Below are 20,464 nucleotides of genomic sequence, written 5' to 3'. Positions count from 1 at the left end.
CCCGTAGCACGCGCTCCAGCAGGTACAGTTGAGACAGAAGTTTACATACACCTTAGCCAAATACATTTCAACTCAGTTTTTCACAATTCCTGACGTTTAATCCAAGTAAAAATTCCCTGTCTTAGGTCAGTTAGGATCACAGCTTTATGTTAAGAATGTGAAATGTCAGAATAATAGTAGAGAATTATTTATTTCAGCTTTTATTTCTTTCATCACATTCCCAGTGGTCAGAAGTTTACATGCACTCAATTAGTATTTGGTAGCATTGCCTTTAAATGGTTTAACTTGGGTCAAACATTTCAGGTAGCCTTCCACAAGCTTCCCACAATAAGGGGTGAATTTTGGCCCATTCCTCCTGACAGAGCTGGTGTAACTGAGTCAGGTTTGTAGGCCTCCTTGCTCACACATGCTTTTTCAGTTCTGCCCACAAACTTTCGATTGAGGTCAGGGCTTTGTGATGGCCACTCCAATACCTTGACTTTGTTGTCCTAAAGCCATTTTGCCACAACTTTGGAAGCATGCTTGGGGTCATTGTCCATTTGGAAGACCCATTTGCGACCAAGCTTTAACTTCCTGACTAATGTCTTGTGATGTTGCTTCAATATTTCCACATAGATTGCATCATGAAGTAGGAAAATTATTTTGTGAAGTGCACCAGTCCCTCCTGCAGCAAAGCACCCCCACAACATGATGCCGCCACCCCCTTGCTTCACGGTTGGGATGCAAGCCTCTCCCTTTATCCTCCAAACATAACAATGGTCATTATGGCCAAACAGTTCTATTTTTGTTTCATCAGACCAGAGGACATTTCTCCAAAAAGCACAATCTTTGTCCCCATGTGCATTTGCAAACCGTAGTCTGGCTTTTTTATGGCGGTTTTGGAGCAGTGGCTTCTTCCTTGCTGAGCGGCCTTTCAGGTTATGTCGATATAGGACTTGTTTTACTGTGGATATAGATACTTTTGTACCTGTTTCCTCCAGCATCCAATTATTTTTTTTATTTCACCTTTATTTAACCAGGTAGGCCAGGTGAGAACACCTTTATTTAACCAGGTAGGCCAGGTGAGAACACCTTTATTTAGCCAGGTAGGCCAGGTGAGAACACCTTTATTTAGCCAGGTAGGCCAGGTGAGAACACCTTTATTTAGCCAGGTAGGCCAGGTGAGAACACCTTTATTTAGCCAGGTAGGCCAGGTGAGAACACCTTTATTTAGCCAGGTAGGCCAGGTGAGAACACCTTTATTTAGCCAGGTAGGCCAGGTGAGAACACCTTTATTTAGCCAGGTAGGCCAGGTGAGAACACCTTTATTTAGCCAGGTAGGCCAGGTGAGAACACCTTTATTTAGCCAGGTAGGCCAGGTGAGAACACCTTTATTTAGCCAGGTAGGCCAGGTGAGAACACCTTTATTTAGCCAGGTAGGCCAGGTGAGAACACCTTTATTTAGCCAGGTAGGCCAGGTGAGAACACCTTTATTTAGCCAGGTAGGCCAGGTGAGAACACCTTTATTTAGCCAGGTAGGCCAGGTGAGAACACCTTTATTTAGCCAGGTAGGCTAGTTGAGAACACCTTTATTTAGCCAGGTAGGCCAGGTGAGAACACCTTTATTTAGCCAGGTAGGCCAGGTGAGAACACCTTTATTTAGCCAGGTAGGCCAGGTGAGAACACCTTTATTTAGCCAGGTAGGCTAGTTGAGAACACCTTTATTTAGCCAGGTAGGCCAGGTGAGAACAAGTTCTCATTTACAACTGCGACCTGGCCAAGATAAAAGCAAAGCAGTTCAACACATTCAACAACACAGAGTTACATATGGAATAAACAAACATACAGTCAATAATACAGGAGAAAAGTCTATATACAGTGAGTGCAAATGAGGTAGGATAAGAGAGGTAAGGCAAAGAATAGGCCATGGTGGCAAAGTAATTACAATATACCAATTAAACATTGGAATGGTAGGATGTGCAGAAGATGAATGTGCAAGTAGAGATACTGGGGTGCAAAGGAGCAAGATAAATAAATACAGTATGGGGATGAGGTAGATTGGATGAGTTATTTACAGATGAGCTATGTACAGGTGCAGTGATCTGTGAGCTGCTCTGACAGCTGGTTCTTAAAGCTAGTGAGGGAGGTAAGAGTCTCCAGCTTCAGTGATTTTTGTAGTTTGTTCCAGTCATTGGCAGCAGAGAACTGGAAGGAAAGGAGGCCAAAGTAGGAATTGGCTTTGGGGGTGACTAGAGAGATATACCTGCTGAAGCGCGTGCTACGGGTGGGTGGTGACCAGTGAGCTGAGATAAGGCGGGGCTTTACCTAGCGGAGACTTGTAGATGACCTGGAGCCAGTGGGTTTGGCGACGAATATGAAGCGATGACCAGCCAACGAGAGCGTACAGGTCGCAGTGGTGGGTAGTGCATGGGGCTTTGTTGACAAAACGGATGGCACTGTGATAGACTACATCCAATTTGTTGAGTAGAGCGTTGGAGGCTATTTTGTAGATGACATCGCGGAAGTCGAAGATCGGTAGGATGGTCAGTTTTACGAGGATGAACCAGACTTGCGGAGGTCTACAATTTTCTGGGGTCTTGGCTTATTTCTTTTGATTTTCCCATGGTGTCAAGCAAAGAGACACTGAGTTTGAAGGTATAGGCCTTGAAATACATCCACAGGTACACCGCCAATTAACTCAAATTATGTAAATTAGCCTATCAGAAACTTCGAAAGCCATGACATAATTTTCTTGAATTTTCCAAGCTGTTTAAAGGCCCGACACCTCCTATCTCAGCCTCCAGTATTTATGCTGCAGTAGTTTATGTGTCGGGGGGCTAGGGACAGTCTGTTATATCTGGAGTATTTCTCCTGTCTTATCCGGTGTCCTGTAAGAATCTCTCCCTCTCAAATGAGAACTTGTTCTCAACTAGCTTACCTGGTTAAATAAAAGGTGAAAAAAATAATAATTAATCGATTCACAACTCATTTACTATGCTATATAGGCTTCCTTCATCAGAGCGTATGAATAATGAATGGATTCACAACATTTGGATTACCAGAGAAAAGATGCCAAACATTAACAACGATGTATGACAAGATCCTGATAATGATGATGATGATGATGATGGTGTACGGTAATATGTGGCCTGACTCCCTCCCTGTGTGTTAATCACAGTGACAGAGTGGCCCTTAGCCACGCCCTGTGGTCCCACTAATCACAGTGACGGAGTGGCCCCTAGCCACGCCCTGTGGTCCCACTAATCACAGTGAAGGAGTGGTCCCCTAGCCACGCCCTGTGGTCCCACTAATCACAGTGAAGGAGTGGCCCCTAGCCACGCCCTGTGGTCCCACTAATCACAGTGAAGGAGTGGCCCCTAGCCACGCCCTGTGGTCCCACTAAATCACAGTGACGGAGTGGCCCCTAGCCACGCCCTGTGGTCCCACTAAATCACAGTGACGGAGTGGCCCCTAGCCACACCCTATGGTCCCACTAAATCACAGTGACGGAGTGGCCCCTAGCCGGGCCCTGTGGTCCCACTAAATCACAGTGACGGAGTGGCCCCTAGCCGGGCCCTGTGGTCCCACTAAATCACAGTGACGGAGTGGCCCCTAGCCGGGCCCTGTGGTCCCACTAAATCACAGTGACGGAGTGGCCCCTAGCCGGGCCCTGCTGTCAGACCTAGTGGATGGATACAGCTGGAGGGTTTCCTAATGCCACAAGATGAACAGCCCTGGCCGGAGTCTGCTCCCTGATGGACCCAAAAACACAACCACTACACTCCCTTAGTTAAACATTCAACATACAGCACGCCCACACAGCCTTTTGGAGCAGCTAGGTATAAAATGTCCCCACACTTTCTCTGAAATCACACGTTGTTGTGGGAAGAAAACATCTAAAAATAAAAAAAAACTAGCACCACTCAGTATAATAGCATCTCCTCCACTGAACCTCTCTGTCTAGTATCATCGTACAGCTAAGGCACTTTAAATCTCAGACTGAATCGGACTTGCTGCTATCTCGCTGGAATAAAATGTCTGCCTTCCTGCCTGTTTGAACACTGTAGCGATGTCCCAAACGGCACCCTATTCCCTATGGGTCTTGGTCAAAAGTAGTACACTATAAAAATAAAAAAAAGGGGGATATTCTGCCCTTTAGGATGCACACTGTGCCTATCTGTAGACTCTGCTGGGAAGACGTTTTCATATCCTCCTGTAGTAAGGCTGCCAGCACAACCTTCTGCTAGAATATTGATTAACAATCAAGCAGGAGAGACCAAGTGCCCTTTTCAATCCAAGTCAATACCCAGGTTTCCTGGGCTAGCTGTTTTCAATCCAAGTCAATACCCAGGTTTCCTGGGCCAGCTGTTTTCAATCCAAGTCAATACCCAGGTTTCCTGGGACATCTGGAGAGCTTATTGGAATTAACATGTTTTATTTTTAGAGACTTTTAAAGCTGCAAAACTTTTTTTTTTTTTTTTTTTTAACTAAAAACAAATTCACAGTAGTTTATATGGTACAATGATTACCTAGACTAGACATTGCTTGTTTTGACACAAACAAATTAGGAGCACTATTCACATTTTTTGTAACCAGGAAATGGCGGAGCGATATCTGCATATCGCACTTTTAACTTTGCTTTCTTGTTGCTGAGTATGTTGAGCAAAACAAGTATTTTTGCAGATCTAAAAAGGTCTTTGATTGAATATCGACCAAGACTGTTTCAATGGAAATGACACACACCAAGCCCTAAGGGTTGGGTTACTATTGTGAACACAGGGCCAGGCATTTTATTTCACTTCCTCAAACAATGTCCACCGCAGAATAGTCCTGCGTCAGTCAGCCTTAATGGCCCAGTCACTGACACACACACACACACACACACACGCTTTCGAGCGTGTTTGCGTGTGTGTGTGTAATTGGGAATAGGCATTTGACAGTATGTTGTAGTTCTTCCTTCAGCCTAACTGGACAGAAACCAGAGCAGGAAGAGAGAGCCTCTGACTGGAAAGTGGAACTAGAAATATTGAACAGCCAACAGGAGAGAAGCATAGAACCAGTTGGCTACAGTATGAACTGGAGTAGTCTAAAAACAACCTTATATCACAAGTCACTGAGGTCGCCCGAACACGGCTACAATGGGTTGTATCCCAAATGGCACCCTATTCCCTATATAGTGAACGACTGGTCAAAAGTAGTGCACTATATAGGGAATAGGGTGCCATTTATAGGGAATAGGGTGCCATTTATAGGGAAGAGGGTGCCATTTATAGGTAATAGGGTACATATTTATAGAGAATAGGGTGCCTATTTGTGGAGAATAGGGTGCCTATTTACAGGGTTCCATTTATAGAGAATAGGGTTCCATTTATAGGGTTCCATTTGGAACACAACCCCAGACTCCTGGTTTAGTAACCCTTATTGCAGAGGGACTCAAATTCCAGACAGCACTTCTGGTTTCCACCATTCCCCTCTAATAAAATCAAAGTTTTTGTCACAGGCTCTAACCAACAGTGCAAAAAAGGTATTAGGTGAACAATAGGTAAGTAAAGAAATAAAACAACAGTAAAAACACAGTGAAAAAAACAGCAGCGAGGCTCTATACAGTAGAGAGGTTATATACAGTAGAGAGGCTATATACAGTAGAGAGGCTATATACAGTAGAGAGGTTATATACAGTAGAGAGGCTATATACAGTAGAGAGGTTATATACAGTAGAGGGGCTCCATACAGTAGAGGGGCTCCATACAGTAGAGGGGCTCCATACAGTAGAAAGGCTATATACAGTAGAGAGGCTATATACAGTAGAGAGGCTATATACAGTAGAGAGGCTATATACAGGCACCGGTTAGTCAGGCTGATTGAGGTAGTATGTACATGTAGATATGGTTAAGGTGTGTCTGTATGTTCTGGGTCTTACCTCTGCAACCTTTGGAGGGACTCCGTCTCCCAGTACTTCTCTGTAGAAGCACTGTTGGGCCATGTAGTAGGACAGGCCACTGGTCCTCTTAAAGGCATCCTTCAGCCGCTTCAACTCCACATCAGTTACTACAGAGAGAGGGAAAGAGAGAGAGAGAGAGCGGGGGAGAGGGAAAGAGAGAGAGAGAGAGGGAAAGAGAGAGAGGGAAAGAGCGGGGGAGAGGGAAAGAGAAAGAGAGAGAGAGGGAAAGAGAGAGAGAGAGAGAGAGAGCGGGGGAGAGGGAAAGAGAGAGAGAGCGGGGGAGAGGGAAAGAGAGAGAGAGAGAGCGGGGGAGAGGGAAAGAGAGAGAGAGAGAGAGCGGGAAAGAGAGAGCGGGGGAGAGGGAAAGAGAGAGAGAGAGAGAGAGAGAGAGAGAGAGAGCGGGGGAGAGGGAGAGAGAGAGAGAGAGAGAGAGCGGGTGGAGAGGGAAAGAGAGAGAGAGCAGGGGAGAGGGAAAGAGAGGGAGAGAGAGCGGGGGAGAGGGAAGGAGAGAGAGAGAGAGCGGGGGAGAGGGAAGGAGAGAGAGAGAGAGCGGGGGAGAGGGAAGGAGAGAGAGAGAGAGCGGGGGAGAGGGAAGGAGAGAGAGAGAGAGCGGGGGAGGGGGAAGGAGAGAGAGAGCAGGGGAGGGGGAAGGAGAGAGAGAGCAGGGGAGAGGGAAGGAGAGAGAGAGAGCGGGGGAGAGGGAAGGAGAGAGCGGGGGACAGAGGAAGAGAAAAATGAAGGGTCAAATAACATCAGGCTAAAGACAAAGGTGTCCTAAACCAATTAACATCAGGCTAAAGACAAAGGTGTCCTAAACCAATTAACATCAGGCTAAAGACAAAGGTGTCCTAAACCAATTAACAACAGGCTACAGACAAAGGTGTCCTAAACCAATTAACAACAGGCTACAGACAAAGGTGTCCTAAACCAATTAACAACAGGCTACAGACAAAGGTGTCCTAAACCAATTAACATCAGGCTACAGACAAAGGTGTCCTAAACCTAAAGGGGAATTTGGGGAGAGTAAGTTGTTCTTATTGGTGTCATGGGCAGCATCCCAAATGGTTCCCCATTCCCTAGTGCACGACTGTTGACCAAAGTCCTAGGGAATAGGGTGCCATTTGGGACGCAGCTTCTGTCTAGAGGCAACTGCTGAGCCCAGAGCAGCCAGCAGTGCAGTCCAGGAACTGCTGAGCCCAGAGCAGCCAGCAGTACAGTCCAGGAACTGCTGAGCCCAGAGCAGCCAGCAGTACAGTCCAGGAACTGCTGAGCCCAGAGCAGCCAGCTGTGCAGTCCAGGAACTGCTGAGCCCAGAGCAGCCGGCTGTGCAGTCCAGGAACTGCTGAGCCCAGAGCAGCCGGATGTGCAGTCCAGGAACTGCTGAGCCCAGAGCAGCCGGCTGTGCAGTCCAGGAACTGCTGAGCCCAGAGCAGCCGGATGTGCAGTCCAGGAACTGCTGAGCCCAGAGCAGCCGGCTGTGCAGTTCAGGAACTGCTGAGCCCAGAGCAGCCGGCGGTGCAGTTCAGGAACTGCTGAGCCCAGAGCAGCCGGCTGTGCAGTTCAGGTCTGCTGAGCCCAGAGCAGCCGGCTGTGCAGTCCAGGAACTGCTGAGCCCAGAGCAGCCGGCTGTGCAGTCCAGGAACTGCTGAGCCCAGAGCAGCCGGCTGTGCAGTCCAGGAACTGCTGAGCCCAGAGCAGCCGGCTGTGCAGTCCAGGAACTGCTGAGCCCAGAGCAGCCAGCTGTGCAGTCCAGGAACTGCTGAGCCCAGAGCAGCCAGCTGTGCAGTCCAGGAACTGCTGAGCCCAGAGCAGCCAGCTGTGCAGTCCAGGAACTGCTGAGCCCAGAGCAGCCAGCAGCAACACTGACACTGCAGGTCTGACAGAAAGTTCATCAATACCTCTCCACTGATGCCTGCTAGGTTGTTACGACAGTGGAGTTATGACTGCAGGGGCACTCAGTGCTCTCACTCTCACACGCAAACGCCAAGGTTTCCGTTGGGACAACGTGACCGGCAAGATGATTAATTTACCGGATATTTGAGAAAATGTACATAACATCCCAACTTGGGACCATAAAGCATTATGGCTAGCACCCACGGTGCTCCAAATCACATGTACATTACTGTAAATCAAAATTAGCCTGTAATGTTGTCATAAAATAAAGTACAACGATGTTCTTATACCATCGTGACAGGTTTTTATTGAAAAGCAAAACATTGTCAGTTTTATCTTCATCCCTGCTATAAATCATAAATTAATATAAATTTAAAAGAATGTATTTTTATTTTTATCTAGAACAAGTCGCCTGCACAGTAATAAAACACAAATAATATTTGTATAATATAATTAGCCAACGACCTGTCCCAAAGGCTATTTATATGAACATTTTAATTAATGAATAACAAAAAACAGCTGTTTTCAAATACAAATCTAGGCCTCTCTAAATGTAATTTAGCCTAGGCATAAACATTTTAATTAGGCCTAATAAATAACACAAGATGGCTGTCTACAAAACACCAGGGCCAGCCGGTCATGGCTAGAAGGTATCCAGCCGGGGGGCGGGGGTAGGTAGCCTAGCGGTTAGAGGAGGCAGGTAGCCTAGTGGTTAGAGGCAGGTAGCCTAGCGGTTAGAGGCAGGTAGCCTAGCGGTTAGAGGCAGGTAGCCTAGCGGTTAGAGGCAGGTAGCCTAGCGGTTAGAGGCAGGTAGCCTAGCGGTTAGAGGCAGGTAGCCTAGCGGTTAGAGGCAGGTAGCCTAGCGGTTAGAGGTAGGTAGCCTAGCGGTTAGAGGAGGCAGGTAGCCTAGCGGTTAGAGGAGGCAGGTAGCCTAGCGGTTAGAGGAGGCAGGTAGCCTAGCGGTTAGAGGAGGCAGGTAGCCTAGCGGTTAGAGGCAGGTAGCCTAGCGGTTAGAGGCAGGTAGCCTAGCGGTTAGAGGTACAGTGCCTTGCGAAAGTATTCGGCCCCCTTGAACTTTGCAACCTTTTGCCACATTTCAGGCTTCAAACATAAAGATATAAAACTGTATTTTTTTGTGAAGAATCAACAACAAGTGGGACACAATCATGAAGTGGAACGACATTTATTGGATATTTCAAACTTTTTTAACAAATCAAAAACTGAAAAATTGGCGTGCAAAATTATTCAGCCCCCTTAAGTTAATACTTTGTAGCGCCACCTTTTGCTGCGATTACAGCTGTAAGTCGCTTGGGGTGTGTCTCTATCAGTTTTGCACATCGAGAGACTGAAATTTTTTCCCATTCCTCCTTGCAAAACAGCTCGAGCTCAGTGAGGTTGGATGGAGAGCATTTGTGAACAGCAGTTTTCAGTTCTTTCCACAGATTCTCGATTGGATTCATGTCTGGACTTTGACTTGGCCATTCTAACACCTGGATATGTTTATTTTTGAACCATTCCATTGTAGATTTTGCTTTAGGTTTTGGATCATTGTCTTGTTGGAAGACAAATCTCTGTCCCAGTCTCAGGTCTTTTGCAGACTCCATCAGGTTTTCTTCCAGAATGGTCCTGTATTTGGCTCCATCCATCTTCCCATCAATTTTAACCATATTCCCTGTCCCTGCTGAAGAAAAGCAGGCCCAAACCATGATGCTGCCACCACCATGTTTGACAGTGGGGATGGTGTGTTCAGCTGTGTTGCTTTTACGCCAAACATAACGTTTTGCATTGTTGCCAAAAAGTTCAATTTTGGTTTCATCTGACCAGAGCACCTTCTTCCACATGTTTGGTGTGTCTCCCAGGTGGCTTGTGGCAAACTTTAAACAACACTTTTTATGGATATCTTTAAGAAATGGCTTTCATCTTGCCACTCTTCCATAAAGGCCAGATTTGTGCAATATACGACTGATTGTTGTCCTATGGACAGAGTCTCCCACCTCAGCTGTAGATCTCTGCAGTTCATCCAGAGTGATCATGGGCCTCTTGGCTGCATCTCTGATCAGTCTTCTCCTTGTATGAGCTGAAAGTTTAGAGGGACGGCCAGGTCTTGGTAGATTTGCAGTGGTCTGATACTCCTTCCATTTCAATATTATCGCTTGCACAGTGCTCCTTGGGATGTTTAAAGCTTGGGAAATCTTTTTGTATCCAAATCCGGCTTTAAACTTCTTCACAACAGTATCTCGGACCTGCCTGGTGTGTTCCTTGTTCTTCATGATGCTCTCTGCGCTTTTAACGGACCTCTGAGACTATCACAGTGCAGGTGCATTTATACGGAGACTTGATTACACACAGGTGGATTGTATTTATCATCATTAGTCATTTAGGTCAACATTGGATCATTCAGAGATCCTCACTGAACTTCTGGAGAGTTTGCTGCACTGAAAGTAAAGGGGCTGAATAATAACACCCAATTTTTCAGTTTTTGATTTGTTAAAAAGTTTGAAATATCCAATAAATGTCGTTCCACTTCATGATTGTGTCCCACTTGTTGTTGATTCTTCACAAAAAAATACAGTTTTATATCTTTATGTTTGAAGCCTGAAATGTGGCAAAAGGTCGCAAAGTTCAAGGGGGCCGAATACTTTCGCAAGGCACTGTAGGTAGCCTAGTGGTTAGAGGTAGGTAGCCTAGTGGTTAGAGGTAGGTAGCCTAGTGGTTAGAGGAGGCAGGTAGCCTAGTGGTTAGAGGAGGCAGGTAGCCTAGTGGTTAGAGGCAGGTAGCCTAGCGGTTAGAGGCAGGTAGCCTAGCGGTTGGATCAAATCCCAGAGCTGACAAGGTACAAATCCGTCGTTCTGCCCCTGAACAAGGCAGTTAACTGTTCCTAGACCAGTTAACCCACTGTTCCTAGACCAGTTAACCCACTGTTCCTAGACCAGTTAACCCACTGTTCCTAGACCAGTTAACCCACTTTTCCTAGACCAGTTAACCCACTGTTCCTAGGCCGTCATTGTAAATAAGAATTGGTTCTTAACTGACTTGGTTAAATAAAAGGTAAAATAAAAAAGGCATCCATCAAACAGTCATGGCTAGAAGGGATACAGCTTTAGTAAAAATTTATGTCAGATTTGACTTTAGATCGGTTAGTAGAATTAAAGTAGCAGGTTAGGAAAAGGGGGAGGTTAGGGTTAGCTATAATGCTTTAAAAAAATATATAAAACTTTTGACGTTAATTTGACAAAAGATGGATCCCTTCTAGCCATGACCAGGCCTGTCCTCCCCACTCCGGCAGTGATTCAGCACCACAGCAGAGGGAAGAGGACACTCTAGGCGGACACACAATGAAGAAAGTATAAAACTCCTGGTTGGACAATCAAATTCGATGAGTAAATTAAAACTAAATTCATCGAGGCTGGTTCATTGAGACAAAGATACATTTTTTTACAATGCTCCTGTGAAACAAGGCCTGTGCCAATGAATTGAATGAAAACACTGGTTTCCAAAGCTCAAAATATTTCACTATTTTTTTTTTTACAGTTCTACTGGATGATGGTGATACATTTAATGTTTATTGTAATTTGAACTAGTCATGGGGTCATGACTCGTTTAATGTGTGATATGCGTGACTTAATGATGACCGCTCTGTTTCCTACTGTAGACAGGTGAGTGTAACATTGTAACTCTCCTATGTGAATAGTTGGCAACAATGTTTCGTTTCCAAGTGCATCTGAAAAACCCTCAATTGAAATGCACCAAATTGCACATGACACACATCATAACTCTTTATCAATCCATTCCAAATCGTTATACTATACATGACACAGGGGGCTGAACGTGTTGAGCTTGACTAGGACGACAGCAGAACTGCTAAGGACCGGTCCTAACGAACACAATAATATGCTTCTTAATTGGCCAGCTCAAAAACTCCTTGGAGCAGGGCGATGCACATCAGCCTCGCTACTTTGTCCTCAAGAAGGAGCGATCTTGAGGCCGTCTTTACTCTGTTGTGGAGAAAGAATCCCCTCTCTGCTGGCACACTGGAAAACGGGGATAATCAACAGTCGTGGTACACTTAGCCGAAGCCCCTTATCAAAAGGACAACACGTCTTTAACGGGAGGGAGTAAAACAAAAGAGACTAATTTACCAGCTGCTTGAGGATTTAATACCCTATGAAGAATATTGGCCTTCGAAGCACATTGACTGGAGTTCCCATCAATTCATTAAAATATCTATTTAGCAATGGAATTCCTTTGTTTCCTTCGTCCTGGCAACAATTATATTCATGTTGGATAGCTGTGGTAACCTAGTTAGCAACCGCCTCTCTCCCCTAGCAGGGTAAGTGTAGTAACCTAGTTACCAACCATCTCTCTCCCCTAGGAGGGTAACTGTAATAACCTAGTTACCAACCACCTCTCTCCCCTAGGAGGGTAGCTGTGGTAACCTAGTTACCAACCATCTCTCTCCCCTAGGAGGGTAACTGTAGTAACCTAGTTAGCAACCACCTCTCTCCCCTAGGAGGGTAACTGTAGTAACCTAGTTACCAACCACCTCTCTCCCCTAGGAGGGCAACTGTAGTAACCAACCACCTCTCTCCCCTAGGAGGGTAACCTAGTTACCAACCACCTCTCTCCCATAGGAGGGTAACTGTAGTAACCAACCACCTCTCTCCCCTAGGAGGGTAGCTGTAGTAACCTAGTTACCAACCACCTCTCTCCCCTAGGAGGGTAACTGTAGTAACCTAGTTACCAACCACCTCTCTCCCCTAGGAGGGTAACTGTAGTAACCAACCACCTCTCTCCCCTAGGAGGGTAACTGTAGTAACCTAGTTACCAACCACCTCTCTCCCCTAGGAGGTTAACTGTAGTAACCTAGTTACCAACTACCTCTCTCCCCTAGGAGGGTAACTGTAGTAACCAACCATCTCTCTCCCCTAGGAGGGTAACTGTAGTAACCTAGTTACCAACCACCTCTCTCCCCTAGGAGGGTAACTGTAGTAACCTAGTTACCAACCATCTCTCTCCCCTAGGAGGGTAACTGTAGTAACCTAGTTACCAACCACCTCTCTCCCCTAGGAGGGTAACTGTAGTAACCTAGTTACCAACCGCCTCTCTCCCCTAGGAGGGTAACTGTAGTAACCAACCACCTCTCTCCCCTAGGAGGGTAACTGTAGTAACCAACCACCTCTCTCCCCTAGGAGGGCAACTGTAGTAACCAACCACCTCTCTCCCCTAGGAGGGTAACTGTAGTAACCTAGTTACCAACCATCTCTCTCCCCTAGGAGGGTAACTGTAGTAACCTAGTTACCAACCGCCTCTCTCCCCTAGGAGGGTAACTGTAGTAACCAACCACCTCTCTCCCCTAGGAGGGTAACTGTAGTAACCAACCACCTCTCTCCCCTAGGAGGGTAACTGTAGTAACCTAGTTACCAACCGCCTCTCTCTCCCCTAGGAGGGTAACTGTGGTAACCTAGTTAGCAACCACCTCTCTCCCCTAGGAGGGTAGCTGTGGTAACCTAGTTAGCAACCACCTCTCTCTCCCCTAGGAGGGTAACTGTGGTAACCTAGTTAGCAACCACCTCTCTCCCCTAGGAGGGTAGCTGTGGTAACCTAGTTACCAACCACCTCTCTCCCCTAGGAGGGTAACTGTAGTAACCTAGTTACCAACCACCTCTCTCCCCTAGGAGGGTAACTGTAGTAACCTAGTTACCAACCGCCTCTCTCTCCCCTAGGAGGGTAACTGTGGTAACCTAGTTAGCAACCACCTCTCTCCCCTAGGAGGGTAGCTGTGGTAACCTAGTTACTAACCACCTCTCTCCCCTAGGAGGGTAACTGTAGTAACCTAGTTACCAACCGCCTCTCTCCCCTATAGGAGGGTAACTGTAGTAACCAACCACCTCTCTCCCCTAGGAGGGTAACTGTAGTAACCAACCACCTCTCTCCCCTAGGAGGGTAACTGTAGTAACCTAGTTACCAACCACCTCTCTCCCCTAGGAGGGTAACTGTAGTAACCTAGTTACCAACCATCTCTCTCCTCTAGGAGGGTAACCTAGTAACCAACCACCTCTCTCTCCCCTAGGAGGGTAACTGTAGTAACCTAGTAACCAACCACCTCTCTCCCCTAGGAGGGTAACTGCAGTAACCAACCACCTCTCTCCCCTAGGAGGGTAACTGTAGTAACCAACCACCTCTCTCCCCTAGGAGGGTAACTGTAGTAACCAACCACCTCTCTCCCCTAGGAGGGTAACTGTAGTAACCTAGTTACCAACCGCCTCTCTCCCCTAGGAGGGTAACTGTAGTAACCAACCACCTCTCTCCCCTAGGAGGGTAACTGTAGTAACCAACCACCTCTCTCCCCTAGGAGGGTAACTGTAGTAACCTAGTTACCAACCACCTCTCTCCCCTAGGAGGGTAACTGTAGTAACCTAGTAACCAACCACCTCTCTCCCCTAGGAGGGTAACTGTAGTAACCAACCACCTCTCTCCCCTAGGAGGGTAACTGTAGTAACCAACCACCTCTCTCCCCTAGGAGGGTAACTGTAGTTACCAACCACCTCTCTCCCCTAGGAGGGTAACTGTAGTAACCTAGTTACCAACCACCTTGTCTCATCTCCATCAGCACTCTTACTGCGAGGCGTTCTGTGGATGCAGGCCCTGATGCCCACAAAGCTGGTGATGGCTAGGTCTGGCTCTGCTGTGCTTTGCGGTTACAGGCCCCGATGCCCACAGAGCTGGTGATGGGTAGGTCTGGCTCTGCTATGCTGTGCGGATACAGGCCCTGATGCCCACAGAGCTGGTGATGCCTAGGTCTGGCTCTGCTATGCTGTGCGGATACAGGCCCTGATGCCCACAGAGCTGGTGATGCCTAGCAACAGAGACTGGTGGTTTATGCTAGAAATACAAGAAGGGGCCACCACCTAGTCAGAAGGTGTTTCTGTGAATTGTACGTGTTTGCAGCTGCAACACCCAGTGTGGTGAATTTTTTTTTTTTTTTACACATTTATTTAACTAGATAAAGTCAGTTAAGAACACATTCAGGAACAGTGGGTTAACTGTGTTGCAGTATGAACGCCCACAGCAGGGTTGTGCTGCAGTATGAAAGCCCACAGCAGGGTTGTGCTGCAGTATTAAAGCCCACAGTAGGGTTGTGTTGCAGTATTAAAGCCCACAGCAGGGTTGTGTTGCAGTATGAAAGCCCACAGCAGGGTTGTGTTGCAGTATGAAAGCCCACAGCAGGGTTGTGTTGCAGTATTAAAGCCCACAGCAGGGTTGTGCTGCAGTATTAAAGCCCACAGCAGGGTTGTGTTGCAGTATGAAAGCCCACAGCAGGGTTGTGTTGCAGTATGAAAGCCCACAGCAGGGTTGTGTTGCAGTATTAAAGCCCACAGCAGGGTTGTGCTGCAGTATGAAAGCCCACAGCAGGGTTGTGTTGCAGTATTAAAGCCCACAGCAGGGTTGTGCTGCAGTATTAAAGCCCACAGCAGGGTTGTGCTGCAGTATTAAAGCCCACAGCAGGGTTGTGTTGCAGTATGAAAGCCCACAGTAGGGTTGTGTTGCAGTATGAACGCCCACAGCAGGGTTGTGTTGCAGTATGAAAGCCCACAGTAGGGTTGTGTTGCAGTATTAAAGCCCACAGCAGGGTTGTGTTGCAGTATGAAAGCCCACAGCAGGGTTGTGTTGCAGTATTAAAGCCCACAGCAGGGTTGTGTTGCAGTATGAAAGCCCACAGCAGGGTTGTGTTGCAGTATTAAAGCCCACAGCAGGGTTGTGCTGCAGTATTAAAGCCCACAGTAGGGTTGTGTTGCAGTATGAACGCCCACAGCAGGGTTGTGTTGCAGTATGAAAGCCTCCAGCAGGGTTGTGTTGCAGTATGAAAGCCTCCAGCAGACCTCCAGCTGTGAATCTGATCTTAGGCCACTGCCTTCTTTTAGAAAGCCTGTGACGGATGTTTTGAAAATAATACCAGCATAGCCCTGAACTACATCTGGCCTAACCTATACTAAAGCCATGGCCCTGAACTACATCTGGCCTAACCTATACTAAAGCCAAGGTCCTGAACTACTAAAGCCATGGCCCTGAACTACATCTGGCCTAACCTATACTAAAGCCATGGCCCTGAACTACATCTGGCCTAACCTATACTAAAGCCATGGCCCTGAACTACATCTGGCCTAACCTATACTAAAGCCTGAACTACATCTGGCCTAACCTATACTAAAGCCATGGCCCTGAACTACATCTGGCCTAACCTATACTAAAGCCCTGAACTACATCTGGCCTAACCTATACTAAAGCCATGGCCCTGAACTACATCTGGCCTAACCTATACTAAAGCCTGAACTACATCTGGCCTAACCTATACTAAAGCCTGAACTACATCTGGCCTAACCTATACTAAAGCCTGAACTACATCTGGCCTAACCTATACTAAAGCCATGGCCCTGAACTACATCTGGCCTAACCTATACTAAAGCCATGGTCCTGAACTACATCTGGCCTAACCTATACTAAAGCCATGGCCCTGAACTACATCTGGCCTAACCTATACTAAAGCCTGAACTACATCTGGCCTAACCTATAATAAAGCCTGAACTACATCTGGCCTAACCTATACTAAAGCCATGGCCCTGAACTACATCTGGCCTAACCTATACTAAAGCCATGGCCCTGAACTACATCTGGCCTAACCTATACTAAAGCCATTGCCCTGAACTACATCTGGCCTAACCTATACTAAAGCCTGAACTACATCTGGCCTAACCTATACTAAAGCCATGGCCCTGAACTACATCTGGCCTAACCTATACTAAAGTCATGGCCCTGAACTACATCTGGCCTAACCTATACTAAAGTCATGGTCCTGAAATACATCTGGCCTAACCTATACTAAAGCCATGGCCCTGAACTACATCTGGCCTAACCTATACTAAAGTCATGGTCCTGAACTACATCTGGCCTAACCTATACTAAAGTCATGGCCCTGAACTACATCTGGCCTAACCTATACTAAAGTCATGGTCCTGAACTACATCTGGCCTAACCTATACTAAAGTCATGGCCCTGAACTACATCTGGCCTAACCTATACTAAAGTCATGGTCCTGAACTACATCTGGCCTAACCTATACTAAAGCCATGGCCCTAAACTACATCTGGCCTAACCTATACTAAAGTCATGGTGATGGGAGACTGGTAGTAATTGCAGGTTGTTTTTGTCTTCTCCTCTGCTGACAAGTGATGACAGTATAATCTAAGGAATCTGTTAAAAGGATTTCAGCAGTGTCAAAAGCTTACAAATAACACGTGATGGAAAGCCATTTGAACTGGTTTGAAGAGCACACACACACACACACACACAGAGAGAGAGAGACTCTTGACAGTACAGCACTTTGAAATGACAGCCGCAGAAAAATCACCTGGCTGCTTCAGCCTTCAACAGGCTTTCAATTACGCCAGCTTCTCTCGCTGGAAGGATAGACGGAAGGATAGACATCTTGAGAGGAAAGGGCTGGAGGTTGGGGTTTGTTTGGGATTCTACCGTGCTGCTCCAGCATACTTCAAGCAACCACATGCCAAACACTTATCTAGAATTGTGTCCTTCTTGAATTCTGAGGAGAGACTTTATTTATTTATCTTTTTAAAACACACTATCCAAATGTGCATTCAGGTCACCGCTAGTGGCCCCTGGCTGTGTGTGTGTGTGTGTGTCATAAATAACCATGGATCCACAGGTCCAGTCATGTTTAAGAGCTCATTATCTTGCCTGCATTCAGAGCACCTTTACCCCGCTGAACCTCAGGCCATGGTCTCGCCGCTCACTCAAATCTTAACAGCGACACAGATTTGAATGAATGGGCCTGCCAGCATAGCCGGTGCCAGACACACCAGTTAGATCCATGGCAACGCAGTCAATCACGATGCAGTAGTGCAGTGCCCATCGCTAAGGAGGGGGGCGGGGGCCTGGAACAAGGCAGGGCAGGGCATGTAACTACTATGTTTAATTCAATGATTGGGCTACGCCCCAACCAAGCTTTGTTCCACCCCTTACCGCCTGAGAGGATTTGAAAATCGGACATTTTGGGAGGTTAAGGGTATTGCTTTTGTGCATTCTGTATATGCAAACGTTTGGAATCCCCATCTCTCTCAATAGTATCTAAACAGACCCAGGAACCACGTAACAAAACACTCGAATTCATTACATTTCTCTAAGTGTCAGGATGGGGCCGTAATGATTTAACACCAATGACTTTGCTGAATGATAGTAAAAATGGTTGCAGATAGAGGAAAACAAAAAGAGGATCGCGTTGTGGCTAACACTAGTGGTATTGTTGCGATGCTGTGACGTAACGGTTGTATTCTTGGACACTAGGCCACATTAACTGCAGTGGTCCAGTGGGACCACCATTCATCACTGGAGGAACAATGGAGCTGATTCTCCTCCCACCCAACAAAAAACACATGCGCCGTGGACAACTGACATTCACATCAAATCAAATGTTATTGGGCACATACATGTGTTTAGCAGATGTTAATGCGGGTGTAGCGAAATGCTTGTGCTTCTAGTTCCGACAGATTAGCAATATCTAACAAGTAATATCTAACAAGTATTATCTAATAATTCCACAACAAATACCTAATACACACAAATCTAAGTAAAGGAAGGGAATTAAGAATAGGAGAGCAGCATGGACTAAGATACAGTAGAATAGTATAGAATATACATGAGATGAGTAACGCAAAATATGTAAACATTATTAAAAGTGACTAGTGTTCCATTTATTAAAGTGGCCAACAATTTCAAGTCTGTATGTAGGCAGCAGCCTCTCTGTGCTAGTGAAGGCTATTTAAGTCTGATGGCCTTGAGATTGACTGGAAAAACAGCTTCTATCGGTCGCAGCTTTGATGCACCTATACTGACCTCGCCTTCTGGATGATGGCAGGGTGAATAGGTAGTGGCTCAGGTGGTTATTGTACTTGATTATCTTTTTTGCCTTCCTGTGACATCGGGTGCTTTAGGTGTCCTGGAGGGCAGGTAGTTTGCTCCAGGTGATGCGTTGTGCAGACTGCACCACCCTCTGGAGAGCCCTGCGGTTGTGGGCGGTGCAGTTGCCATACCAGGCGGTGATACAGCCTGACAGAATGCTCTCAATTGTGCATCTGGAAAAGTTTATGAGGGTTTTAGGTGACAAGCCAAATTTCTTCAGCCTCCTGAGGTTGCACCTTCTTCACCACGCTGTCTGTGTGGGTGGACCAATTCAGTTTCAGTGATGTGTACAGCGAGGAACTTAAAACTTTCCACCTTCTCCACTTTGGTCCCGGGGGTGCTCCCTCTGCTGTTTCCTTAAGTCCACAATCATCTCCTTTGTTTTGTTGACGTTGAGTGAGGTTATTTTCCTGACACCATACTCCCAGAGCCCTCACCTCCTCCCTGTAGCCTGTCTCGTCGTTGTTGGTAAACAAGCCTACTACGGTTGTGTCATCCGCAAACTTGATGATTGAGTTGGAAGCGTGCATGGCCATGCAGTCATGGGTGAACAGGGAGTACAGGAGAGGGCTCAGAACGCACCTTTGTGGGGACCATGCTGTGGATCAGTGAAGTGGAGATGTTATTTCCTACCTTCGCCACCCGGGGGCGGCCCGTCAGGACCCAATTGCACAGGGCAGGGATCCGACCCAGAGCCTCAAGCTTAAAGAAGAGCTTAGAGGGTACTATGGTGTTGAATCCTGAGATATTGTCGATAACAACATTCTTACATAGGCATTTCTCTTGTCCAGATGGGATAAGGCAGTGTGCAGTGTGATGGAGATGCATCGTCTGTGGACCTATTAGGGCGGTAAGCATATTGAAGTGGGTCTAGGGTGACAGGTAAGGTGGAGGTGATATTATCCTTGACTAGTCTCTCAAAGCACTTCATGATGACAGAAGTGAATGTTACGGGGCAGTTTCTTTACCTTTCTTGGGTACAGGAACAATGGTGGCAATCTTGAAGCATGTGGGGACAGCAGACTGGGATAGGAAGAGATTGAATATGTCCGTAAACACACCAGCCAGCTGGTCTGCTCATGCACCGAGGACGCGGCTGGGGATGCTGTCTGGGCGGGCAGCCTTGCGAGGGTTAACACGTTTAAATGTCTTACGTCGGCCACGGAGAAGGAGAGCCCACAGTCCTTGGTAGCGGGCCGCGTCGGTGGCACTGTATTATCCTCAAAGCGGACGAAGAAGGTGTTTAGTTTGTCCAGAAGCAAGACGGTGGTTTTCCTTTTGTAGTCCGTGATTGTCTGTAGACCCGGCCACATATGTCTCGTGTCTGAGCCGTTGAATTGCGACTCCACTTTGTCTCTATACTGACAATTTGCCTGTTTGCCTTGCGGAGGGAATGACTACTCTGTTTGTATTCAGCCATATTCCCAGTCACCTTGCCCTGGTTAAATGCGGTGGTTTGCGCTTTCAGTTTTTGCTCAAATGCATTTATCCACGGTTTCTGGTTAGGGAAGGTTTTAATAGTCACAGTGGGTACAACATCTCCTATACACTTCTTGATGAAATCAGTCACCCTATCCCAGTCCACGTGATCAAAACAATCTTGAAGAGTGGATTCTGTCAGACCAGTGTTGAATAGCCCTTAACTGTTCGAGTTAATGCCTATAGGAAGGGAGGAGC

The 20,464-nt window shown here is 46.8% G+C and overlaps 1 protein-coding gene and 1 long non-coding RNA gene across 3 annotated transcripts in view; one reads left to right on the top strand and one right to left on the bottom strand.

Annotated features, from left to right (window-relative positions):
* LOC149971325 (uncharacterized) overlaps positions 1–20,464 on the top strand; it is a 381,039-nt gene that overhangs the window by 50,922 nt on the left and 309,653 nt on the right. The window lies entirely within an intron of this gene.
* Positions 1–20,464, bottom strand: part of usp32 (ubiquitin specific peptidase 32) — a 106,663-nt gene that overhangs the window by 78,018 nt on the left and 8,181 nt on the right. For both annotated transcript variants that reach the window (XM_036965634.2, XM_036965635.2), the window contains exon 2: positions 5,900–6,027. In XM_036965634.2, the coding sequence (XP_036821529.2) occupies positions 5,900–6,027 (128 nt within the window). The remainder of the gene's footprint in view (positions 1–5,899; positions 6,028–20,464) is intronic.

The sequence above is a fragment of the Oncorhynchus mykiss genome, chromosome 27 (assembly GCF_057628025.1).
Source record: "Oncorhynchus mykiss isolate SJ-2025 chromosome 27, ASM5762802v1, whole genome shotgun sequence".
NCBI lineage: Eukaryota > Metazoa > Chordata > Actinopteri > Salmoniformes > Salmonidae > Oncorhynchus > Oncorhynchus mykiss.
Note: the sequence above shows the minus strand (reverse complement) of the source record. Positions and strands in the feature narration are given on the sequence as shown.